Source organism: Mesocricetus auratus, unplaced genomic scaffold (genome assembly GCF_017639785.1).
Source record: "Mesocricetus auratus isolate SY011 unplaced genomic scaffold, BCM_Maur_2.0 Super-Scaffold_100006, whole genome shotgun sequence".
In the NCBI taxonomy this organism is placed as follows: Eukaryota; Metazoa; Chordata; class Mammalia; order Rodentia; family Cricetidae; genus Mesocricetus; species Mesocricetus auratus.
Window position 1 is genome coordinate 10,405,754 of NW_024429190.1, and position 20,693 is coordinate 10,426,446.

The window sequence follows — 20,693 nt, forward strand, 5'->3', positions numbered from 1 at the left end:
TCTTTTGGCCATTTGAGATTCTTCTGTTGAGAATTCTGTTTAGGTCTGTACCCCAATTTTTGATTGGATTATTTGGTCTTTTGATGTCTAGTTTCTTGAATTATTGGTATATTTTGGAGATCAGTCCTTTGTCAGATGTGGAGTTGATGAAGATCTTTTCCCATTCTGTAGTCTGCCTTTGGTCTTGTTGTCAGTGTCCTTTGCTTTATAGAAGCTTCTCAGTTTCAGGAGGTCCCATTTATTAATTGTTGTTCTCAGTGTATGTGCTACTAATGTTCTATTTTGAAAGTGGTCTCCTGTGCCAATGCATTCAAGGGTACCTCCCACTTTCTTTTCTTTGAGGTTCAGTGAGGTTGGATTTATGTAGAGTTCTTTGATCCACTTGGACTTGAGTTTTGTTCACAGTGATAGATACAGATCTATTTGCATTCTTCTACATAATGACATCCAGTCATGTCAGCACCATTTCTTGAAGGTGCTTTCTTTTTTCCATTAATTAAAATTATACAAATTTTAGCTACTTTCTCAAAAATCAGGTGTTCATAGATATGTGGATTAATATCAGGGTCTTCGATTCAATTCCATTGGTCCACCTGTAGACCAGGCTGACCTCAAACTCATGGAGATCCACCTGCCTCTGCCTTCTAAGTGATGGGTTTAAAGGTGTGCACCACCACTATCTAGCATGAGAAATATGTCATCACTGGATACTTTGCATACATTCTGTAACTTCTCTGAGACGACAAGTGGTATATACATCATATTGAGTCTAGTCCAGAGAGTATGTAACAAATATTAGTTTCTTTTCTCTGCATTCACTAAAGACTGCCTTAAACAATTAATTGCATCTTACCTTGTTTTAGAGTAGCATTCAGGACACGTTTCTGCTTCTGAAGATAAAGGAAAACTATATTAGAAGAAATTGGGGGTGTGTAATCTTTACATTATATGGCGGAGGCATCTTGGGTAGAATGGCTCTCCTTAGAACCACAGTTGACAGTGCTCTACCAGGAAGGTCAAGTAGACCATTGTGGAGGTCAATGCACTGAGAGCTCTTAACCTAACTTCTTCTATACTTCAAATGAAAGGTGGCAGAAAGAAATGTCTCAAAATGTAATCCATGAGGGTAAATGTGGCTGCCCACCTGCATAGTCACAAGTGAACCCACCAGACTGACAGCAAACCATGCAACCTCCAATAAGGACAATAGGGACAATTCTGTTTTTATTTTGTTATTAGAAAACACGGCTTCTCGGGCTGGAGAGATGGCTCAGCTGTTAAAGGCTAGGCTCACAACCAAAAATATAAGAAAACACGGCTTCTCTAGATTTTCATTCATTGCTGTGCTGTGCAAGATGGAGTGACACCACAGGGAAGGTTGGTGTGCAGGCACTGCATTGCACAGCAGGGGAAAGGCTCTCTCTGGAATCATTCTTTCCCTGTACCTGTCCCAAAAGATGCTAACAGCCTCTTCCATTTGCCTCCAATGGAAAGATCACACAGAAAGAACATCCCTTTATATTTTTATCCACTCTTAACCATAACCTATAGACAGATGCCTAGAAAGGCACGGTAGACATTTGAGAAAGTTAGCATATGATAGGAAAATTGTAGAAATGAAACCATTGGAGCTGAAGAGATGGCTCAGCAGTTGAGAGCACTGATTGCTTCTCCAGAAGACCTGAGTTCAGTTCCTAGAATCCGCATGGCAGTTTAGAACTATCTGTTAATTCCAGTTCCAGGGACTCTGACGCCCTCTTCTGGCCTCTGGGGGATATGATATGTACAGGGTACATAGGCATTTACGTAGGCAAGGCACCTATAAACATTAAACTAAAAAAAAAAAGAAACCTGTTATGTTGCTTAAGCTTCTAGAATGTAGCAGTGACAGTATGATGGTGGTTTTTAGTGGTCAGTCTGACACAATCTAGTCACCTGGGTGGAGTATCTCATTAGGTTATCCTGTGGAGATTACCTTTGCTTTGTTGACTGAAATGGGAAGACCTTACCATTGAGGGTAGCACTATTCCCTCCCTGTACAACAGATCCTGAACTCTGCAACAGTAGACAAAGGAGCTGAACACAAGTATATGCATATCTGCTGCTGCTCTCTTCTGACCACAGGCTTAATGTGACCAGTTATCTTGGCTCTCTCCACTCCCTGCTAAGACGGACTTGTAAGCTAAAATAAAGCCTTTTCCCTCTAACTGCCTTTTTCAGGGTATTTTTAGTTGTAGCAGCAGGAAATGAAGGGGATCTCTATAACCAGAGAACTTCACAGCCTCCCTCACTTTACTTAAGGAAAACAAATAGTTGGGCTTTATTAGGTATTTCCCCAGAACAGAATACAAGGAAGGCTAAGGATTCAGATCAACAATAGAGTAACACACACACACACACACACACACACACACACACACACACACACACACACACATGCCTGCACACAAATACAGACTCAATTTGTACACTGATTTCATGTTACTTTTTTTGACAAGTCTTTCTTACTCCTACTTTATTTTATCAAGAATAGGTGGGTCTGAGCTAATCCACTATTGGGTACTTACTTGGGTTGCAATCTTCACAAATTTCAAGTTCTTTCTCTTGGTGTTCTAAAGCAACTTGACTTTTGCCATGTGTGATAAAAGGAGAAACAAAATCAATATTTTAGTAGTTTTATGAAAAAATTAAGCAAGGACGTTAACTAGTTGAAGGCTAATTTTATGTATTATGAGAGTGAGTATTATGAGTGTAGGCACCAGAAGTTCCTTGCTAAGTTTCCAGTCAAAGAAGAGAAAGTAAAATTGTAGGTGAAATGACCATAAAGGAAGGAAGCTCAGACCAGAAACTGGATTAGTTTCACAGCATGGAAAGTACTCAGGATTGTTTCCTCACAGACAAGTTTCTTTTCTTATGTTCATGTTCTTCTAAAAACCAAGAATTCAATTGGCTTTCTTTACCAAGGAATTGTCAAGATTTGATGACTTGAACGGGGAGCAGAGAATTAGAAAGTAACAGTGTACTTTTGTTCTCTAACGTTGAACTACTTTAGAATCACAAAGATGTGTTCTCACAGGTTCAACAACGAATGACTGCACTCACAGAGATGATGTCTTAAGTTAGATTAGTGCCTGCTTTATTTCTGTGACACACGGTTCAGAGGAGACAAGACAGTCATTTGTAACCATAAATTCTCATTACCTCAACATGACTGTCAGTAATTACAGCACTAATAAATCACTGCTGTGCATGGACACAAGTCAATGCCAAGGCCCGAGTCGGAGGGACTGCTTCTGTCCCTTCATACTTAACCACCTTGCTTGCTTGGTTGGCTGGCTATTTTGAGAAAGGTTCTCACTTTGTAGCCCTGGCTTGGCTCACAGAGATCTGCCCGCCTTACTTTTTATTGCTGTGTCTAATGGGGTTCATGGATTCAGGGTTAGACTCATGATGGCAGAGTGGGGCATGGCAGCAGCAACAACTGAAAATTCACAATTTTTCAAAGTTTTTGAGATTATAATTACAACATTTATTCCTTCCCTTTACTTCTTCCAAACCTTCCCATATAACCTTTCTTATTCTTCAAATTCATGGCGTTTATTTCACACATGCACAAACACACACACACACACACACCAACATAAAACCCACCCCATTATTACGTTACTTGTATGTTTCAGGGATGACCATTTGGAACTGGATAATTAATTGCTGTGCTCTTCCCTGGGGAAGCAACCTCCCTCACTCCCAGCTTTCCTCGGTTGCCTATAGTTCTGTGTAAGCATAAGGCTGAGTGGGCTTTTCCTGTCCATGTAGGCATGGACACTGGTATTGTCCTCATTCAGCACATGTTTGGGCTGTCATGTTAATGAGAGTCTGTGTTTGTGGCTTCTGACATTACCAGGAGACACAGTCTCACACCAAACTACCTGTTTTGATTCTTACAATTTTTCCATTCCCTCTTCCACAGTGTTCTCTGGACTTTAGGTGTGGGCTTCTTTTATAAATGCATGTATTGGGACTGAGCTCCACAACTCTGTGTTTTGATTAGTTGTAGTTTTCTATAGTTGTCTCTGGCAGTTACAAAGGAAAATTTCCTTGATGATGGATGAAGACTTCACTTACCTGTTTGTATAAGGACAAATGTTTATAGATTGTTGTTAGGAATTGTGCTGGTATAGTAAAGTAGTGGTTGCAGATTCTCCTCCAAGATCCATAACTTCACTAGCATTTAGCAGTTGACTAGGTTTCCAGTACCAGGCATGATTTCCCTCTTGTTGAGCTGTGGGTTGCCACCACTGCACTCCTAAGGTTATTACACCATTCTTGCCATTGGTATGATTCACAGGCATCAATAGCTGGGTAGGACTGTTTGTTGTTTCTCTTCTGTGGAAGCTTGCATAATGCCTTCTGGCTTTGTGAAAGCTATTGCTAGGGAGGAGGCTTTGGGTCAGTTCTAGCTCAAAGGTCTCTGAACATGGTGTCTTCAGCAATAGGGACTTACCTGCTACCTTTGGGGAACAACCAGGGACAACAGAAACAAAATGTATCTTTTAGGAATTTCTTGGACATCCTTGGATAACAACTCAAAAAAGGGGTTCTCATGTCTGGTGCTGGGGTTTTGGTTGGTGGACATTGGCTCTTGGAGGGTGCATTATCAATCCAGATAAGAGAAGTTCTTTAAAACTACATATGTATGTTTATGCACTGAATTATATGTAACGTAGATTTTCTTGGTAAATTATGAATAGTAGTATCATTCCTTGTGACTTTTTAGCCTCCTTTATTTATCACCTTCCTCCCCCCAGAAGATCCTCTTTTCCCCTTTCCTCTGTCAGATCATTTGAACCCCACATTCCTCTTTCTCTCTTGTTTCCAAAACCCTCTTCCTGGAAATGGTCCTGTTTTACTATCCTTGTTTCTGTAGTTACCACAGGCTAGGAGCCTTCAATTAGAGAACACATGGCATTTATCTCTCTGGGTCTAGTTACCCCCTCAATATGATATTTCTTAGCTCCATCCACTTACCTGCAAAGTTCACAATTCCTTATTTTCAGCTGTGTAGTATTCCATAGTATGTACCACATTTTCATTGTTCATTTGTTGGTTGAAGGATGTTTGAGTTGTTTCCATTTCCTGGCTGTTGCAAATATAACAGCAATGAACACGGATGAGCAAGTATCTGTAGAGTAGGATGCTGAGTCCTTTGGGTATGTGCTCAAGAGTGGTACACCTGAATCTTGAGGCAGATCTATTCCCCGCTTCCTGAGAATCTGCCACATTGGTTTCCATAGCGGCAGTATAAGTTTTCACTCCCACCAAAAATAAATAAATGTTTCCCTTCCCCCACATCCTTGCCAGGATGAGCTGTCATTTGTTTTATTGATCTTAGCCATTCTGATTGATGTAAGATGAAATCTCAAAATAGTTTTAATTTGTATTTTCCTAATGACTATGGATGTTCAACATTCTTTAAATGTTTCTCAGTCGTTTGTGTTTCATCTTTTGAGAACACTCTGCTTTGCTCTGTATCCCATTTTTAAATTGGGTTATTTGTTTTCTTGATGCCAAAGGGTTTTGTTTTTAGTACTTTATATATTTTAGATATTAGCCCTGCATCAGACATGTAATTGGTAGAGATTTTCTCCCATCCTTTAGTTTCCCGCTTTGTGTGAACTATGGTGTCCTTTGCCTTACAGAAGCTTTTCAGTTTCATGAGGTCCCATTTATTAATTGTTGCTCTCAGGGCCTGTGATATCAGCATTCTGTTCAAGAAGGCTTTTCCTGTACCCATGAGCTCAAGACTATTTCCTACTTTCTCTCCTACAAGATTCATGTGTCTGGACTTATGTTGAAGTCCTTGATCCATTTGGAGTTTTGTGCAGGATGATGAATATCTAGTTGTATTATTCTACATGCAGCTGTTCAGTTTGATCAGCACCATTTGTTGAAGATGCTGTCTTTTCCCCAGTGTGTATTTTTGGCAAAATTCAGGTGAGTGAACTTATGTCTGGTTCCTTGATTCAATTTCATTGATCAACATGTCTGTTTTAATGCAAATACCATGCTACTTTGTGTTACTATGTCTATAGTACAACTTGAAGTCTGGAATGGTGATACCTCCAGCAGTTCTTTTACTATTTTTTAGCAATCCCGTGTGTGTGTGTGTGTGTGTGTGTGTGTGTGTGTGTGTGTGTGTGTTGTCATATGAAGCTGGCAACTGGGTTTTTTCAGTTTCTGTGAAGAACTGTGTTATAATTTTGATGGGGATTGTGTTGAATCTATAGATTGCTTTTGGTAGGATGGCTATTTTCATTTTATTAATTTTACTGATCCATGAGCATGGGAGACTTTCCCATCTTCTGATGTCTTCTTCAATTTCTTCAGTGTCTTAAAGTTTTTATTATACAAGTCTTTCACTTGCATGGTTAGAGTTGCCCAAGATATTTTTGAGGCTATTAGTAAAGGCACTGTTTCTAATTTCTTTCTTTGTCATTTGTATATAGGAAGCTACGTCAGCTAGTCTGCTGTCAACTTGACACACAAACTAAAGTTATCTGAAAGGAAGGAACCTTGATTGAGAAAACACCTCCATAAGATCTGGCTGTGGGGCATTTTCTTAATTAGTGATTAATGGGGGAGGCCCAGGCCATGTTGGGGGATGCCACCTCTGGGCTGGTGGTCCTGAATTATATAAGAAAGCAGACTGAGCAGGCCAGTAAGCAGCACCACTCCTTGGCCTCTGCATTAGCTCCAGCCTCCAGGTTCCAGCCCTGTGTGAGTTGTTGTCCTGACTTCCTTCAGTGATAAACAGCAATGTGGAAGTGTAAGCTAGATAAACCCTTTCTTCCCCAAGTTGCTTTATGGTCATGGTATTTCCTCGCAGCAATAGAAACCATATCTAAAATAGAAGGCTACTGATTTTTTGTGTGTGCTAATTTTGTATCTAACCACTTTGCTGAAAGTGTTTATCAGCTGTAGAAATTTCCTGATGAAACTGTAGGCTCTTTTAAGTACAAAGTCATATTAGCTGCAATAAGGATACTTGGGCTTCTTCCTTTCCTAGTCTCATTCCCTTGGTCTCCATAAGTTGTCTGGTTGCCCTAAGACCTCAAGCACTATATTGAAGGGGTATGGAGACAGAGGAGAACCTTGCTTTGTTCCTAATTTTGGTGTAAATATTTGGAGTTTCTCTCCATTTAGGTTAATGTTGGCTGTGGGATTGTAATTGTCTTTATTATGCTAAGATATGCCCTCTGTATCTCTAGTGTCTCCAGGACTTTTATCATGAAGGGGCACTAGATTTTGTCAAAGACCTTTTCTGTACCTAATAGGATGAACATGTGGCTTTTGTCTTTCAGTCTGTTCATGTGGTAGCATATTTTGGTTTATTTGGTATCTTAGCTGTCCCAGTAGAACTGGAAATTTGCATATAGGAACATAATAACTTTGGAGCTTAAGTATTCATTTTCACAAATTATCTTCAGAGCTATGAACAGAGACAGATAAAAGAGAAAGTCTCTTAGCACACTGTGGAATTACAATTTACTTTGTATTAATCAAAAAGCTTTCCATGGATAGTAACTCTGCTAAAACTATTCTATAAGTGATTGCTGTGGATTTTGTGTGTGTCTAAGTTGGATAGAACAGTCATAGCATGACCATTATGCTTACGAGTTCTCTACATGGGTCATGGGTATGGGAATGAAGGCCAGTGGAGAGTTCTGTATCATGGAATGTACTGGAGGTCAGGTAAAGGACAAAAAGTAAAATATATTTGCAAAAAACCACTAATAGCAATAGCAGAGTAGCTAAATGAATGACACTGACAGTCTGAAAGCAGCACTGAGTGAAGTGATGGTGTCTTGCAGCCACCTCTAGCATGCTCCACACTCCTCATGTCAGAGAATACCGTCATGAATGGTCCCAAGTCACACACCCAGCAAAAGCTAGGAACTAAACTAATTCTCTCTTTTATCACACACATAGGACTTTTTCAAAAATCGCATACTGTGGTGATATCTTGCTTGGACAAATAAAGCCTGTCTGAGGGTCAGAGGATAGAGTTTGCCATTAGCTAACCATAGAGGTCTGGAGGTCTGTACAGAAAGACAGGAAGCGAGGTGACTGGGCTAAGGAGGTAAGGTGTGCTGTGGCTTGCTCCTTCTCTCTGGTCTCTCAGCATTTCCCTCTATATCGGACTTCCTATGACTTTTTTTTTCACACACCTATGACTTTTTCACACACCTATGATTTTTTTATCCAGTAAAATGATTTTCTCCCCATAAACACACTTCAGAAGGAAAAAGGAAAGCAGCCCTTGGGATCCCTTTTCACTGGTCTAAGCTCATATGAACAGTCAGGCTGCAAATGGTAAATATCAGGCAGTTTTAAGGGAACATAAATTACAGTACTTTGTTGTCTTGTCTTGCCCACTCATATAATTGCTGCTATAATTAACCTTTGTTTTGTTGTCATGATTTTCAATAACTACCAATACTTGCAAATTAGTTTCTTCTTACAAGTTTAATGTTACTGAACTACTGCAGCCATCCCATAACAACACCCTTGAGCTTGTTTTAACTAAGGGAATGTGCAAGCAGCTGTACCTCCCCAGCTTGTCAGCTGCGTCTGTGTTTTCCTCTTCCTTTGCTGGCAATTGTGCCATCCTTTCCTTGCTGTCCTGGGTGGGGTATGTACATGGTGTGCAGTCATCCTGTTACAAAAGAAAAAAGGCCAAGAACTCAACAAATTACATATTTCCCAACTGCACTGGCATCTTATTAATGGACCTGTGGCTGGAGCATAGGACACAGGTCCCTCCTGTGGTCCCTCCTCCCTCCAGATGGTGCCCTACTGTGAAAGCCCCCCTGACTGACTAGTGCCACTACACAGGCTCCCCCAAAATCCTTCCATGGCTCCCCTGTTTCTGGACCCTTTGCTCCTATTACATCTATTACATTTATCATGACACTTGTTTCCATTTATAAGAGGTGCTGGCTGAGCTGGGGCTCTTTGATTCTAAAGGCCAAAACCCTAGTGTTTACATGGAGTGTTTATTGAAGTCGTAAGCTAGCTCTTCAGTGCTAGAGCAGGCTTGCTCAGTTTCTGTCCCAAAGTGATTGAGAACATTACAAAACCGTGCATTGTGCAGGGGTAAACCATTTTAAGTTCATATCTAGTCAACAGGAAAGCAACTGGCAAGCCTCAGGGGCAGCTTTTTCCTCGTAGGTCCTGTTGACAAGGATATCCCTGCATGGTCACTACACCTATTCCTCAGGGGTGGCTGTCCCCTTGTCTGTTGCAGCTCGCTGCCCAGGACTGAAAGATGCTTGCACTTGGTAACACACTGGCCCATGGTGGTAGTAGCCTGGCCTCTAGAGTGTTTCCTCCTGGATGAGACAACCACGTTGGCCCATGTGCTTTAACAGGCCATTAGTTAGAGGAGCCAGCTAGTAGCTTCTCCAGGGTTTGGTTCTTGTGGTCCCTAATGGTCCAAAGCACCTACCATTCCAACTCACATCTCAAGACTCCCTGTCTCTTCTGCCCCATGCTTGGTGGCAAATGTCTAGAGTTAAGGAAGCCAAGTTTCAGAAACACCATGAAGACCTTTCCAATCATGTCAACAATCTCTTGAAGTTATGGAAAATACTCATTTAATTCAATTGCATTTAAGGTGTCAGGGCCCCTGCTGTCAATACCTGGCACCCATTCTCCTAGTGGGACACTGGGGAAATCTACTTGTTTGATTGTTAGATGTTGTCATGTGTTTGAATGGATAAATTTACGTGAATTTCTTCTTGGGGAAATCTAGATGGTTGTCTTTTAATAATATCTTCCCTTGGTTAGTATACTGCTAACAATACCTATACCTTTCTTATACTTAACTTTTTCATAATCACCACATAATAACAACATTCATTTTATTGGTAAAAAGAAGTAATTCTGTTAGCCAATCAAAGGTATCTATAATTACCTGAAAACTGTGACATTTCTAATAAAAACACAAGTTAGGGAAAAAACAGCACCTCCGCACTCCAGTTGAACAAAACAAAAACAAAAAAACAAAAAACGAAAACCGGCAATCAGAATTTTCAGACTGAAAGGATGTACTGAATGAACAGAAGGCTCCATTTAGAAAGTTTAAGAAATGCTAATCTAAATTCCTTCTTTTCAAAAGCCTTCTTTCCTATTTACAGTGTTTCCTTGGTTTGTTATCTATTTATTGATGATGTAGTGCCTCAAAATAAATAATCTGAAATTACATACTTTAACATTGATAAGGATGATCAACTTAAGAAATAGTTTTTGAAAGACTGGTGACAGTCATTTTTGAATGACTGCAAGTGACCACTGAGGGTCTTGGGATAATTCTTGACATGACAAGGGAAAATGCCAGTTTTCTTTTCAATGTGTTTATTTCATTCCTTGTCTTCACTAATAATCCAGGACTCCTTATTAAACAAACTTGTGTAGAAATTTATGTTGACGGAAATCTCCAAAGCTAAAGGAATTGGTACTGTCAGTGCCAGCTTTGGGAATTGCACTAAACATGGACTAATGATAAGTTGTTACATCTGGACTCTCTCTTAAGTTATGGGACATTACCAGACACATAGATGAAGATAAAGAAAGGGCTCTGCTATCTCTGTAAGAATTAGATGTAATCATTCTAATTCAGAAGCAGAGAGTGAATGGGTCACCCAAGGATACAGATAAAAATGGCAGGGGAACTCAAGAGAAAAACAAGATCCTGTCGTCTCATGAAGGCCAATGGAAAAATTAAGGCTTCACAATTTGTGATACTTGAGAACTTTAGCGATTCCTCTCATTAATGACTTGTGGGGGGGAGCTAACCCTCCCCAAACCTCATGTGAACCCACTGCTCAGTCTCTGCTATAGCATGCACACTTCAATCACTGTGGAGAGATGTTCCCAGAAAGAATGCAATTAGATTTTACTCAGATGCATCCATGTCAAGAATATAGATGTCTGCTGACACGGTAAGGGTACACAGTGGCCTATTCTCTCCAGTTAGTGTACTCTTATTCTAGAATAAAGTCTACCCCCTCTGAGTCTCAGAGTCTCAAGAGCCACCTAAGGGCAATGCCAGTTACCAGCAAAACGTAAGACTGCAAAGTCTAAAACAAGAAAAACAAGTACAGCTGTGACTCTTCATAGTTATGACCTCACTATGGTTTAAATTGCTCATTGGAAGAAACTTGGAGTAAAATCAGATGCAATGATTACAACCTCACTGTTGTTTCCTTTTCATTTATTCTGGCACTAGATTACTTCTTGGAATTCTGTTTGCTCAGCCACACTGTTAGGATATAAGCATTAATATATATTTTCACAAATCTCTGATGTGGGACCATGCTCTTGTATACTGTAAAGATTTGTCACTTGTATTGGTTTAATAATAAAACACTGATTGGCCAGTAGCTAGGCAGAAAATATAGGCAGGGTTACCAGACGAGAAGAATTCTGGGAAGAGGAAAGGCAGAGAGTAGTCGCCAGCCAGAAGGAGAGGAAGTGAGATGAGAATGCCTTACTGAGAAAAGGTACCAAGTCACGGGGCTAAATATAGATAAGAATTATGGGTTAATTTAAGTTGTAAGCGCTTGTTAGTAATAAAACTGAGCAATAGGCCAGACAGTATATATTTAATATAAGCCTGTGCGTTTATTTGGGACTAAAGGGCTGCAGGACCAGACAGGACAGAAACTTCAATCTACAGGTCTCATTCCAGAAAGTTCTTGGGATTCTAAGAGAAGTATGTAAGACAGTTTCTACCATTATTAGAGTGCTGTGCATCCATTCCTGACTACTTGGGCAAGACATCCTTGGTCCTCGGTGATTCACATACCCAAATTAAATCTAAGTCAAAGTATGGTTTCCTATTAACCCTTCATGGAAATCAGGTACCTCATACTTGTTACCTTTGGCCTTGATCTTGGGCCCAGGCACAGCATACTTTGATGTCCTGAATAAGAACATTCTCCCCACCCAATTCACAACCTTCATGTTGCTCTATTACATCCTCAAGTTAAAGATTTCTGAGTCCCTGGGTGGACAGGGCTTGCATCCCTACTTAGCAGAGAAGAAGCTTCATATACAATCCTTACATTCAGGCAGGATACAACAACAGAGTAAAGGAAATCCTGGTCTGGAACCCCATGAAATGGCAGACAACTGACCCAAGCCTTCCAACAGTGTGAAGAATGTTTATAGAGGGACAAAGATTTTGTACAGAGACTTCAAATATTAATGTTAAAACAACAATGAACCAAGCTTAAACTAAAAAAAAATGTGAGTTTCCAGGTTACCCTTACCAAACTCTAGCTGTTAACCTGAAACTCTGAGAATCTCACAGTTTCATGAACCACCTTTACAGACAAAGTATATTTCTCAACTCCCTGTGACCTCATTCAGTAGGTCCCTTGATGTTGTGACTTAGGGTGTTTTCTTACCAGTGTCTGTCTAATCCTGCCCAGGTCACACTTGGGGGCCACTCACTGTAAGATCTCATTTACAAAAGTCAGCATCACAAATGAACTTTTTACCTTGATACCAAAATTATGTCCGTCCTCTCCTGTTGTAGGCTCAAGATGCTTGGAAACGGAGCCTTTGGAAAGCCTGAAGAGTAAAAACTACAGTGAGAAGTGAGCTTGATTTTGTCAAAATCCTAAGAAAAGTAAGCCATCTAATTTTTGTTTTGTTTTGTTTTGGTTTGGTTTATTTGAGACAGGCTTTCTCTGTGTATTCCTGGCTGTCTGGGAACTCACTCTACAGACCAGGTTGGTCTTAAACACTGAGATCCTTCTGACTCTACCTCCCGAGTGCTTGGATTACAGGTGTGTGCTGCCACCACCACCTGACTGTCACCTAGATTTTAAATGGCATTTAAAAATATTTTTAAATTTAAGTTTTAAATTATGTTGCAGGGGGATACATGATGTGAGCCTTAAGTGACCATAAAGGCCCAACAATGCGATCGGAGCCCCTGGAACTAGGATTACAGTTGTTGTAAGCAAGAGCAGGATGTGCTTTTAACTGCCAAATCATCTCACAGGATTCATTCTTAACTGTCGAGCCAGCTCTCAGGATGCATTCTAAACTTCTGAGTCAGCTCTCAGCTTCTTTTCTTTTCTTTCTTCTTTATCTCTTTCTTTCTTTCGACAGAATCTTTCTTTCTTGAGACAGAATCTAACTATATATACTTGGCTGACCTGGAACTCACTATGTGGGCCAGGCTGGCCCCAAATTCACAGAGACCCACCTGCTTCTGCCCCCTGAGTGCTGGGAGATTAAAGGCATGCACTACCATAGCCAGCTACATGGCAGCTTTTCTTTGTTTCTATGTCAACTTCTGAAACAATCGAGCTTTCAGTTTCCTCTTTCTGCTTCTATTTCCCTCAGCCCAAGAAATGTTCGAGGGACATTCTTCCTCAGATACCACAGCTACAAATGACAACCAATGCAGGACAAGGACCTGGGGGTAATTTATGTGCACAAATGTCCTCTTTGAATGAGCTTTTGCTACCTGAATCAACTCAGCTGAGAAAACCCTTGAAGATGGTAGTCAGAATCTGATGGACATGACTCAAAGGGAAGTCTGGACATTGTTGTTGGGCATCTCTCCCCAGAAAAAAAGAATTAAACATTAAAAACTATAAAAGCTGGGGACTGGAGAGCTGGCTCAGTGGTTAATAACACTAGCTGCTCTTGCAGAGGATCCACATTTAATCTAACAGTCAGCTGGCAGCCCACAGCTGTATGTAACTCCAGAGCCAGATGATCTGACACCCTCTTCTGGCCTCTGTAGACATCAGTTATGCAAGAGATTCTTAGACATACATGCAGGCAAAATACCCATACACATAAAAATAAATAAAAAATAATAAAAAACTATGTTGAGGGAGAGAACTCATGAGAAAATAACCACATTTTCTGCTAAATTTGACATTAAAAAACCCAAACAGCCAATTAGACAACTTACTATTTATATCTCCTTTGTGGGTCTTATAATTGGAATGAAAGAGTGGTGCCCTGATCTAAGACAAAGGACTTAGCATTCCTGAGATAGGGGCTGGGAGTGCATCTCAGTGGTAGACCATAGCTAGCATATGGGAATCCCAGTTTAATCAAGAGCACTGCCAAAGTAAAAGTCCTCTGTCTCTCACTACTCCAACCTAGTCCAGTGTTGCACTTGGTTCCTGGTCTGTGAAGTCAACTCATGACCATTCCAAAATTTTACAGACTGGACTGTGAAATCTCATTGGTTATATAAGCATGGGGTGGTTATAACAACTAAAATATCAGTGTGATGTCAATCAGTATTGTAATATAAAAACTTACTCTTGAAAGGCTTCAAAACCAGTGTGACTTTGTGCGGTTGCTCCGTAGACATCCATCAAAGATGCATCAGCACCTTGCTGGAGAAGAAGGCTGATGATATTTTTAGACTGAGCTCTCATAGCATGTATGAGGGCAGACCTAAAAGAACAAATGTAATGTCACCCTGACACACTGTATTGTATTTGTATTTTTGAGACAGGATCTCTCTACATAGCCCTTGCTGTCCTGGTACTCACTATGTAAACCAGTTAAGTATCACCACACAGGGCTTCCTGACACACTTTAATAAAGTCATGTAAACAACTATTCAAGTTTCTCTCTTGGCCGGGCCTTGGTGGCGCATGCCTTTAATCCCAGTACTCGGGAGGCAGAGGCAGGTGGATCTCTGTGAGTTCGAGGCCAGCCTGGTCTACAAAGCGAGTTCCAGGACAGCTTCCAAGACAATACAGAGAAACCCTGTCTCGAAAAACCAAAAAAAAAAAAAAAAAAAAAAGTTTCTCTCTTGCCTGTGTGTTAGAGTGGCCATCAGCAGTTAGGAACAGACAGAGGCGCTGGGGGGAATGTCATTCACTGATCTGTTACCTCTAATGCTGAAAGGCAAGAACCCAGAGCCCTCCTGTGCCACTGCAGAACTACTCATAAGAACCCCCACACCTCTCATATATGGATTTTAGACATAGATCTGGGGAGTGCCAGCCTACAATCCTATTGCCAGAGAGTCTGGGAAACAGAAACTTCATTTACTGGCTGGTTAAGTACTGAGCTGAACTCAAGAAAGCCAGTATCAGAGAGGGAGGACTGATGATCAAAGGGATTAAGACTGGGCTGGTTGAACCCCCAGAAACAGCTGACCAGACAAAGGTTAACTCTTGAATCCCAGGCATCAGCCTGGGAATCCAGCATGGGACTGATCAAGACCCCCTGAATTCGGGTGTCAGTGAGGAGGCCTAGGTAATCTATTGAGCCTTGGACAGCAGATCAGTACCCATCCCAAGTATACACACGGTCTCTGGACTCCCATAGAACAATGTGAGGTGCACTCTCACCCTGAACTCTTGGGGAAGGGTCTAGGCCCTGCCCTATATGAAATGACAGACTATGGACACCCCCATGGAGGGCCTCACCCTCCCTGGGGGAATGAGGGGATAACGGGGGGGATGGGGGGAGGGCACGGGAGGAGGGGAGGGAAAGGGAGAGGGACCTCGTACTGACTTGTGAAGCAACCTTGTTTCTTATCTAAATTTAAAATGGAAAATAAAAAAAATTAATAAAAAAAAAGAACCCCCACACCATGCAACGGACAGCACTGTTCCTACATCAGTTACCTGAAGTGCACAAAAATTAAAAGAAGCAGTCTCCATTACTTCCCTAGCCTGATGTAACATACTGTAAATCATAGGCAACAACAGGTCAAATAAGGAAAAGTTATTTGCAGTGGCATGTTGTTCTGCCAGTGGACTTAGGGTGTGTGGACATGACCCCTTATAAGGAAGAAGAGGGGCCGGATTGCTCTCTTTTGGGTTGTGGTCAGAGCACCCTGAAGGGCAGAGACTTCTTTTTCAGGAGCAGGAAGACCATGGGGGTTATTGACCATCATTGTGTGAGTGCCCCCTAATAAACATCTGCTATTTCTTTATCTGTGTATTTATGGACTCCTTTAGACCTGCCTTCACTTGGTGACCAACATGGTTTGTATTATTTCAAATGTTATTAATAAAAATATTAGTAGTAAAGGTAATAGCAGGTTGGAGAAATAACTCAGCAGTTAAGAGCACTTGTTATTCTTTCATAGGACCTGGGTTCTCAGCACCCATATGGTGGATCACATGTAACTCCAGCTCCAGAGGATCTGCCGCCCTCTTCCGACTTCCTTGGGTACCAGAGATGCATGTGGTGCGCAGACACACATGCAGACAGAACATTAGTAACAGTGATTTATTAATGAGACTGACTGCCTTGTGCTAGATGCTGACATAAATGCTATGTATGTGATCTGAAAACCACTCTTCAAGAACATTATCCTTATTTTGGCAGACTGGAGAGATATCTCAGTAATTGAGAGCACTTAATGCTCTTGTAGGGAAGACCCAGTTTCAGTTCCTAGTACCCATGTCAGGTGGTTCACAACTGTCTGTGACCCCAATTCCTTTTTGTCTCCATAAGTGCCAGACAAATGGTGCATATACATACATACATCATACATACATACAAATAAAACATTCATACATACAAATAATGCAAATATTCTTAAGTGATAAAAGGAATATTATCCTTATGTTCATATCAGAAAATATATATGGTGATAAATAATATTCCTGAGGTCATGAATGAATCAGAAAGGCACAAATAAACCTATTCTTGTGTGAAGGAAATAAGCCATCTTTTTACCAGTCTCCTAAAGCTTACTTTCACTAATTCAAGTTTATCCAGTTGAAGTTAGATTAGTTCCTCTGTACATACCAGTTCAACAAATAGACATCTTTTATGGTTTTAAGCATTGAGTGAGTGGTACCACTGAGGTGACTGGATCACATGGGTGCTAATGTCATCAGTATATTCATTCATACATGAGATCATAGATAACTTGTCAATTAGTATGTGGGACCTGGGTCACTAGGGAGTGTCCTTTGAATGGTGGGAACCTTCTGTTTTTCTGCATCATGGCTTCAAGGAGTTGAGACCCCCTCCTGCCTCCTGTGCCCACTTCCTGTCATAGTCCACCTTCCCTCTGACTCCAAGATAAGCCTAGCCCACGTGGATCTGAGCCTGTGAAACTGAAGCAAACACATTTCCCCCATCAAATGGTTTCTTTTATGTATTTGGTCAGACTGGTGAATAGCTGAACACATGACCATAACCCACAAAAGGTCTAAGGTCTGGAGACACTGAGCAATCTCTAATGATACACGGTCATTTAGTGGTGTCCTGACATTGATATCCTTCAAACAAAGCAACGAAAGCAGAGAGCTGTCAAAGATAAAACACGGTCTTCAAAAGTACTTCTCATTAACAGAGCGTTTTAGAGGAAATGTATACAAGACACAGAGGTGCGGAATGTTGTAAAATTGTTAAGAGTTTCATTGGAATCTTAAACTAGCAGTCTACACATCTAAAAATAAGACTAATATGAAACTATTTTAGTTAATATAAAATCATATGACTAAAAAATCAACTCAAAGTAACAAAGACCAGTCAATATTAAAAGGAGATGTGAGCCCTGCTATACCCTTGTGTGTGACTAAGTGGAAGAGTTAATTTCTACTGACCTGTTAATTAGTTTCAACACGTTTCCTATGAGCATAAGTTACATTCTTATGAATTTCCTAGTGAGGTTTTAAGTGACCGTAACCACTCTAGAATGTTGGGAGGATTTAAAAGAGCTTTAATGGTACCTCTTGCAGTTATCCAGGGCATTGATATTGGCCGCAGCCTGTAACAGCAGCTCCACCATTTCCTGCTTGTTTTCTAGCACGGCGAGTATAAGCGGTGTGTAGCCATTCTGTGAAAACGACAGCAAGTTACAGCTCACGTAGTTACGCAGTTCTCAGGCAGCTGCAAATTTACTAAGATCTACGAAGGCAACTGTACTGGCTGGTTTTGTGTGTCAACTTGACACAAGCTAGAGTCATCAGAGGAAGGAGCCCCAGCTGAGGAAATGCCTCCATGAGGAAATGCATCTGTTGGGCATTTTCTCATTTAGTGATCAATGTGGGACGCCCAGTCCATGGTGGGTGGTGCCATCTGTGGGCTGGTGGTCCTGGGTTCTATAAGAGAGCAGGCTGAGCAAGCCAGGGGAAGCAAGCCAGTGAGCAGCACCCTCCACGGCCTCTGCATCAGCTCCTGCCTCCAGGATCCTGCCCTGTTTGAGTTCCTGTCCTGTCTTCCTTCGGTGGTGAACAGAAATGCTGTAGCATAAGCCTAATAAACCCTTCCCAACTTGTGTTTTGGTCATGGTGTTTCATCACAGCAATAGAAACCCTAAGGAAGACAAATTGGTACCAGAAGTAGGGCATTGCTGCGACAGACCTGATCGTGTTTTGGGGAGGATTGTGAAGGACTTGGGAACTTTGGGCTAGAAGAGCCATTGAGTGTTAAGAGCTCTGTGGGTTGTTCAGTGGAACTTGGAAGATAATGCTGAGAGACGTGCAGAAGATGGAGGCCTGGCTTGTGACGTTTCAGAGGGAAGATTAAAGACTCTAGCAGGGCCATTTGCTGTTTTGGTTCTGGATAGCTGGTGCTGAAGGATCACCTGTGATTCAAGATACCAGAACTACAAAATCAAAACTCTGCTGGGAGACTTGATGTTGGTCAGCAGGAGCTAAGATATTAGCATCACTGAGGTGAAATCTTCCAGAAGTGTTTCCTGAGACAGAGAAGCTATGCTCTAGAGGTGGCTAAGGTTGTACCTCATGCTGGCAGCCAGACTTGTTAGTGTGTGAGAGTCTCCAGGGTGGTATTGGTTTGGAACGCATGAAGGGGTCATGGAGAGCAGCTGAGGCTTGGCAATGTGAGGGTCTAGAAAGGGCCATTGGCGAAGCGGCAGCCTCAGTGGCAGTTGAAGGCCCAGGACTGAAGGGATCAGGAAAGAAGTTGAGGCTTGACACCTATGGGGGCTATTGGTGGAAGTGCAGCCCAGTTGCAACAGGGGACCCAGGCATTTCGGATGAGCACCGAGAATGGCAGCAGCGGTGGAGTGGAGCCAGCCAGAGCCTGGAAGACAAACGGTGCTGCAGAGGGCAGCGCTGGAGAAGAGACCCAAGCCCTTTGGAGGAGCCCAGATCATGAATGGATCCCAGACATTGGGCATTGAATTGCTTGTGCTGCCGGAGTTTGCTTTTGCTTGGTTGAGGCTGTGATAGTACCCCGGTCTTCCCTCCTTAAGAAGGTATTTAATTTTGTACCCGGTCTTCCCTCCTTAAGAAGGTATTTAATTTTGTACCCGGTCTTCCCTCCTTAAGAAGGCATTTAATTTTGTACCCGGTCTTCCCTCCTTAAGAAGGCATTTAATTTTGTACCCGGTCTTCCCTCCTTAAGAAGGTATTTAATTTTGTACCCGGTCTTCCCTCCTTAAGAAGGTATTTAATTTTGTACCCGGTCTTCCCTCCTTAAGAAGGTATTTAATTTTGTACCCGGTCTTCCCTCCTTAAGAAGGTATTTAATTTTGTACCCGGTCTTCCCTCCTTAAGAAGGTATTTAATTTTGTACCCGGTCTTCCCTCCTTAAGAAGGTATTTAATTTTGTACCCCGGTCTTCCCTCCTTAAGAAGGTATTTAATTTTGATTTTTAAAGGAGCCCACAGCTGAAAGACATGAACTTGGCTATTTTTCTTTATTCTTTATTTTATTTTATTTAAATATTTTTCTTCATTTGTTTTACACACCCTCCCCTCCCTCCTCTCCCACCCCCCCATCCCCCACCCCTCTTTCTCATCTACTCCCTCCCATTCCACTCCTCCTCCATCCCCATTCAGAAAGGGCAGGCCTCCCTGGGCTTGAACAAAGCATGGCACATCAAGTTGAGGCAGGATCCAGTTCCTCCCCTTGTGTCAAGGCTAGACAAGGGTAATCCAGCATGGGCAGCAGGTTCCCAAAAACCAGCTAAGTGCCAGGGAGAGGCCCTGATCTCACTGCCTGGAGCCTTATAAACACACCAAGCTACACAACTGCAGAAGGTCTAGGTCCGTTCCATAGAGGCTCCTAACTGTTGGTCCAGAGTGAATGAGCTTCCATGAGCTCAGTCAGCTGTCTCTGTGGGTTCCCCAGTAATGATTGATCCCCTGGCTCGTACAATCCCTCCTCCCTTTCTTCCACTAGACTACCTACTGGAGCTCAGCCCAGGGCTTGGCTATGGATCTCTGCATCTGCTTCCATCAGTTACTTGATAGAGTATCTCAGATGACAATTAGGGTAGTTACCAATCTGATTACAGTAGATGGCCAGTTCAGGCGCCCTCTTCACTATTGCTAGGAATCTTATCTGGGGTTATCCTTATGGATTCCTGGGAGTTTCCCTGGTACCAGGTTTCTCCCTAACCTCAAAATGCCCCCTCCAATCAAGAAGTCTCTTTCATTACTCTTCACCTTGGTCCAGCCTCCAACATGTGCCCAGCCTGTCCAGCCCAGTCCCTCAAGTACCCATCCCTCCATCCCCTCCTTCCCCACCCTCAGTTTACATAGGAGATCTCTTCTTTTTCCCCTTCCCAGGGAAATCCATGCATCCCTCTTTGGGCCCTCCTCATTATCTAACCTCTCTGGGGCTGTGGATTGTAGGTTGGTATCCTATACTTTACTCCTAATATCTACTTATGAGTACATATCATGATTGCCTTTCCAG

General features: G+C 41.9%; 1 protein-coding gene across 1 annotated transcript in view; it reads right to left on the minus strand.

Annotated features, from left to right (window-relative positions):
* Window positions 1-20,693, minus strand: part of LOC101838290 (ankyrin repeat domain-containing protein 30A-like) — a 120,181-nt gene that overhangs the window by 81,121 nt on the left and 18,367 nt on the right. Inside the window, exons 4-7 of the mRNA XM_040746629.1 lie at window positions 17,754-17,860; window positions 14,362-14,499; window positions 12,567-12,639; window positions 8,610-8,716 (exon numbers count right to left, since the gene is read on the minus strand). Of these exons, the coding sequence (XP_040602563.1) occupies window positions 8,610-8,716; window positions 12,567-12,639; window positions 14,362-14,499; window positions 17,754-17,860 (425 nt within the window). The remainder of the gene's footprint in view (window positions 1-8,609; window positions 8,717-12,566; window positions 12,640-14,361; window positions 14,500-17,753; window positions 17,861-20,693) is intronic.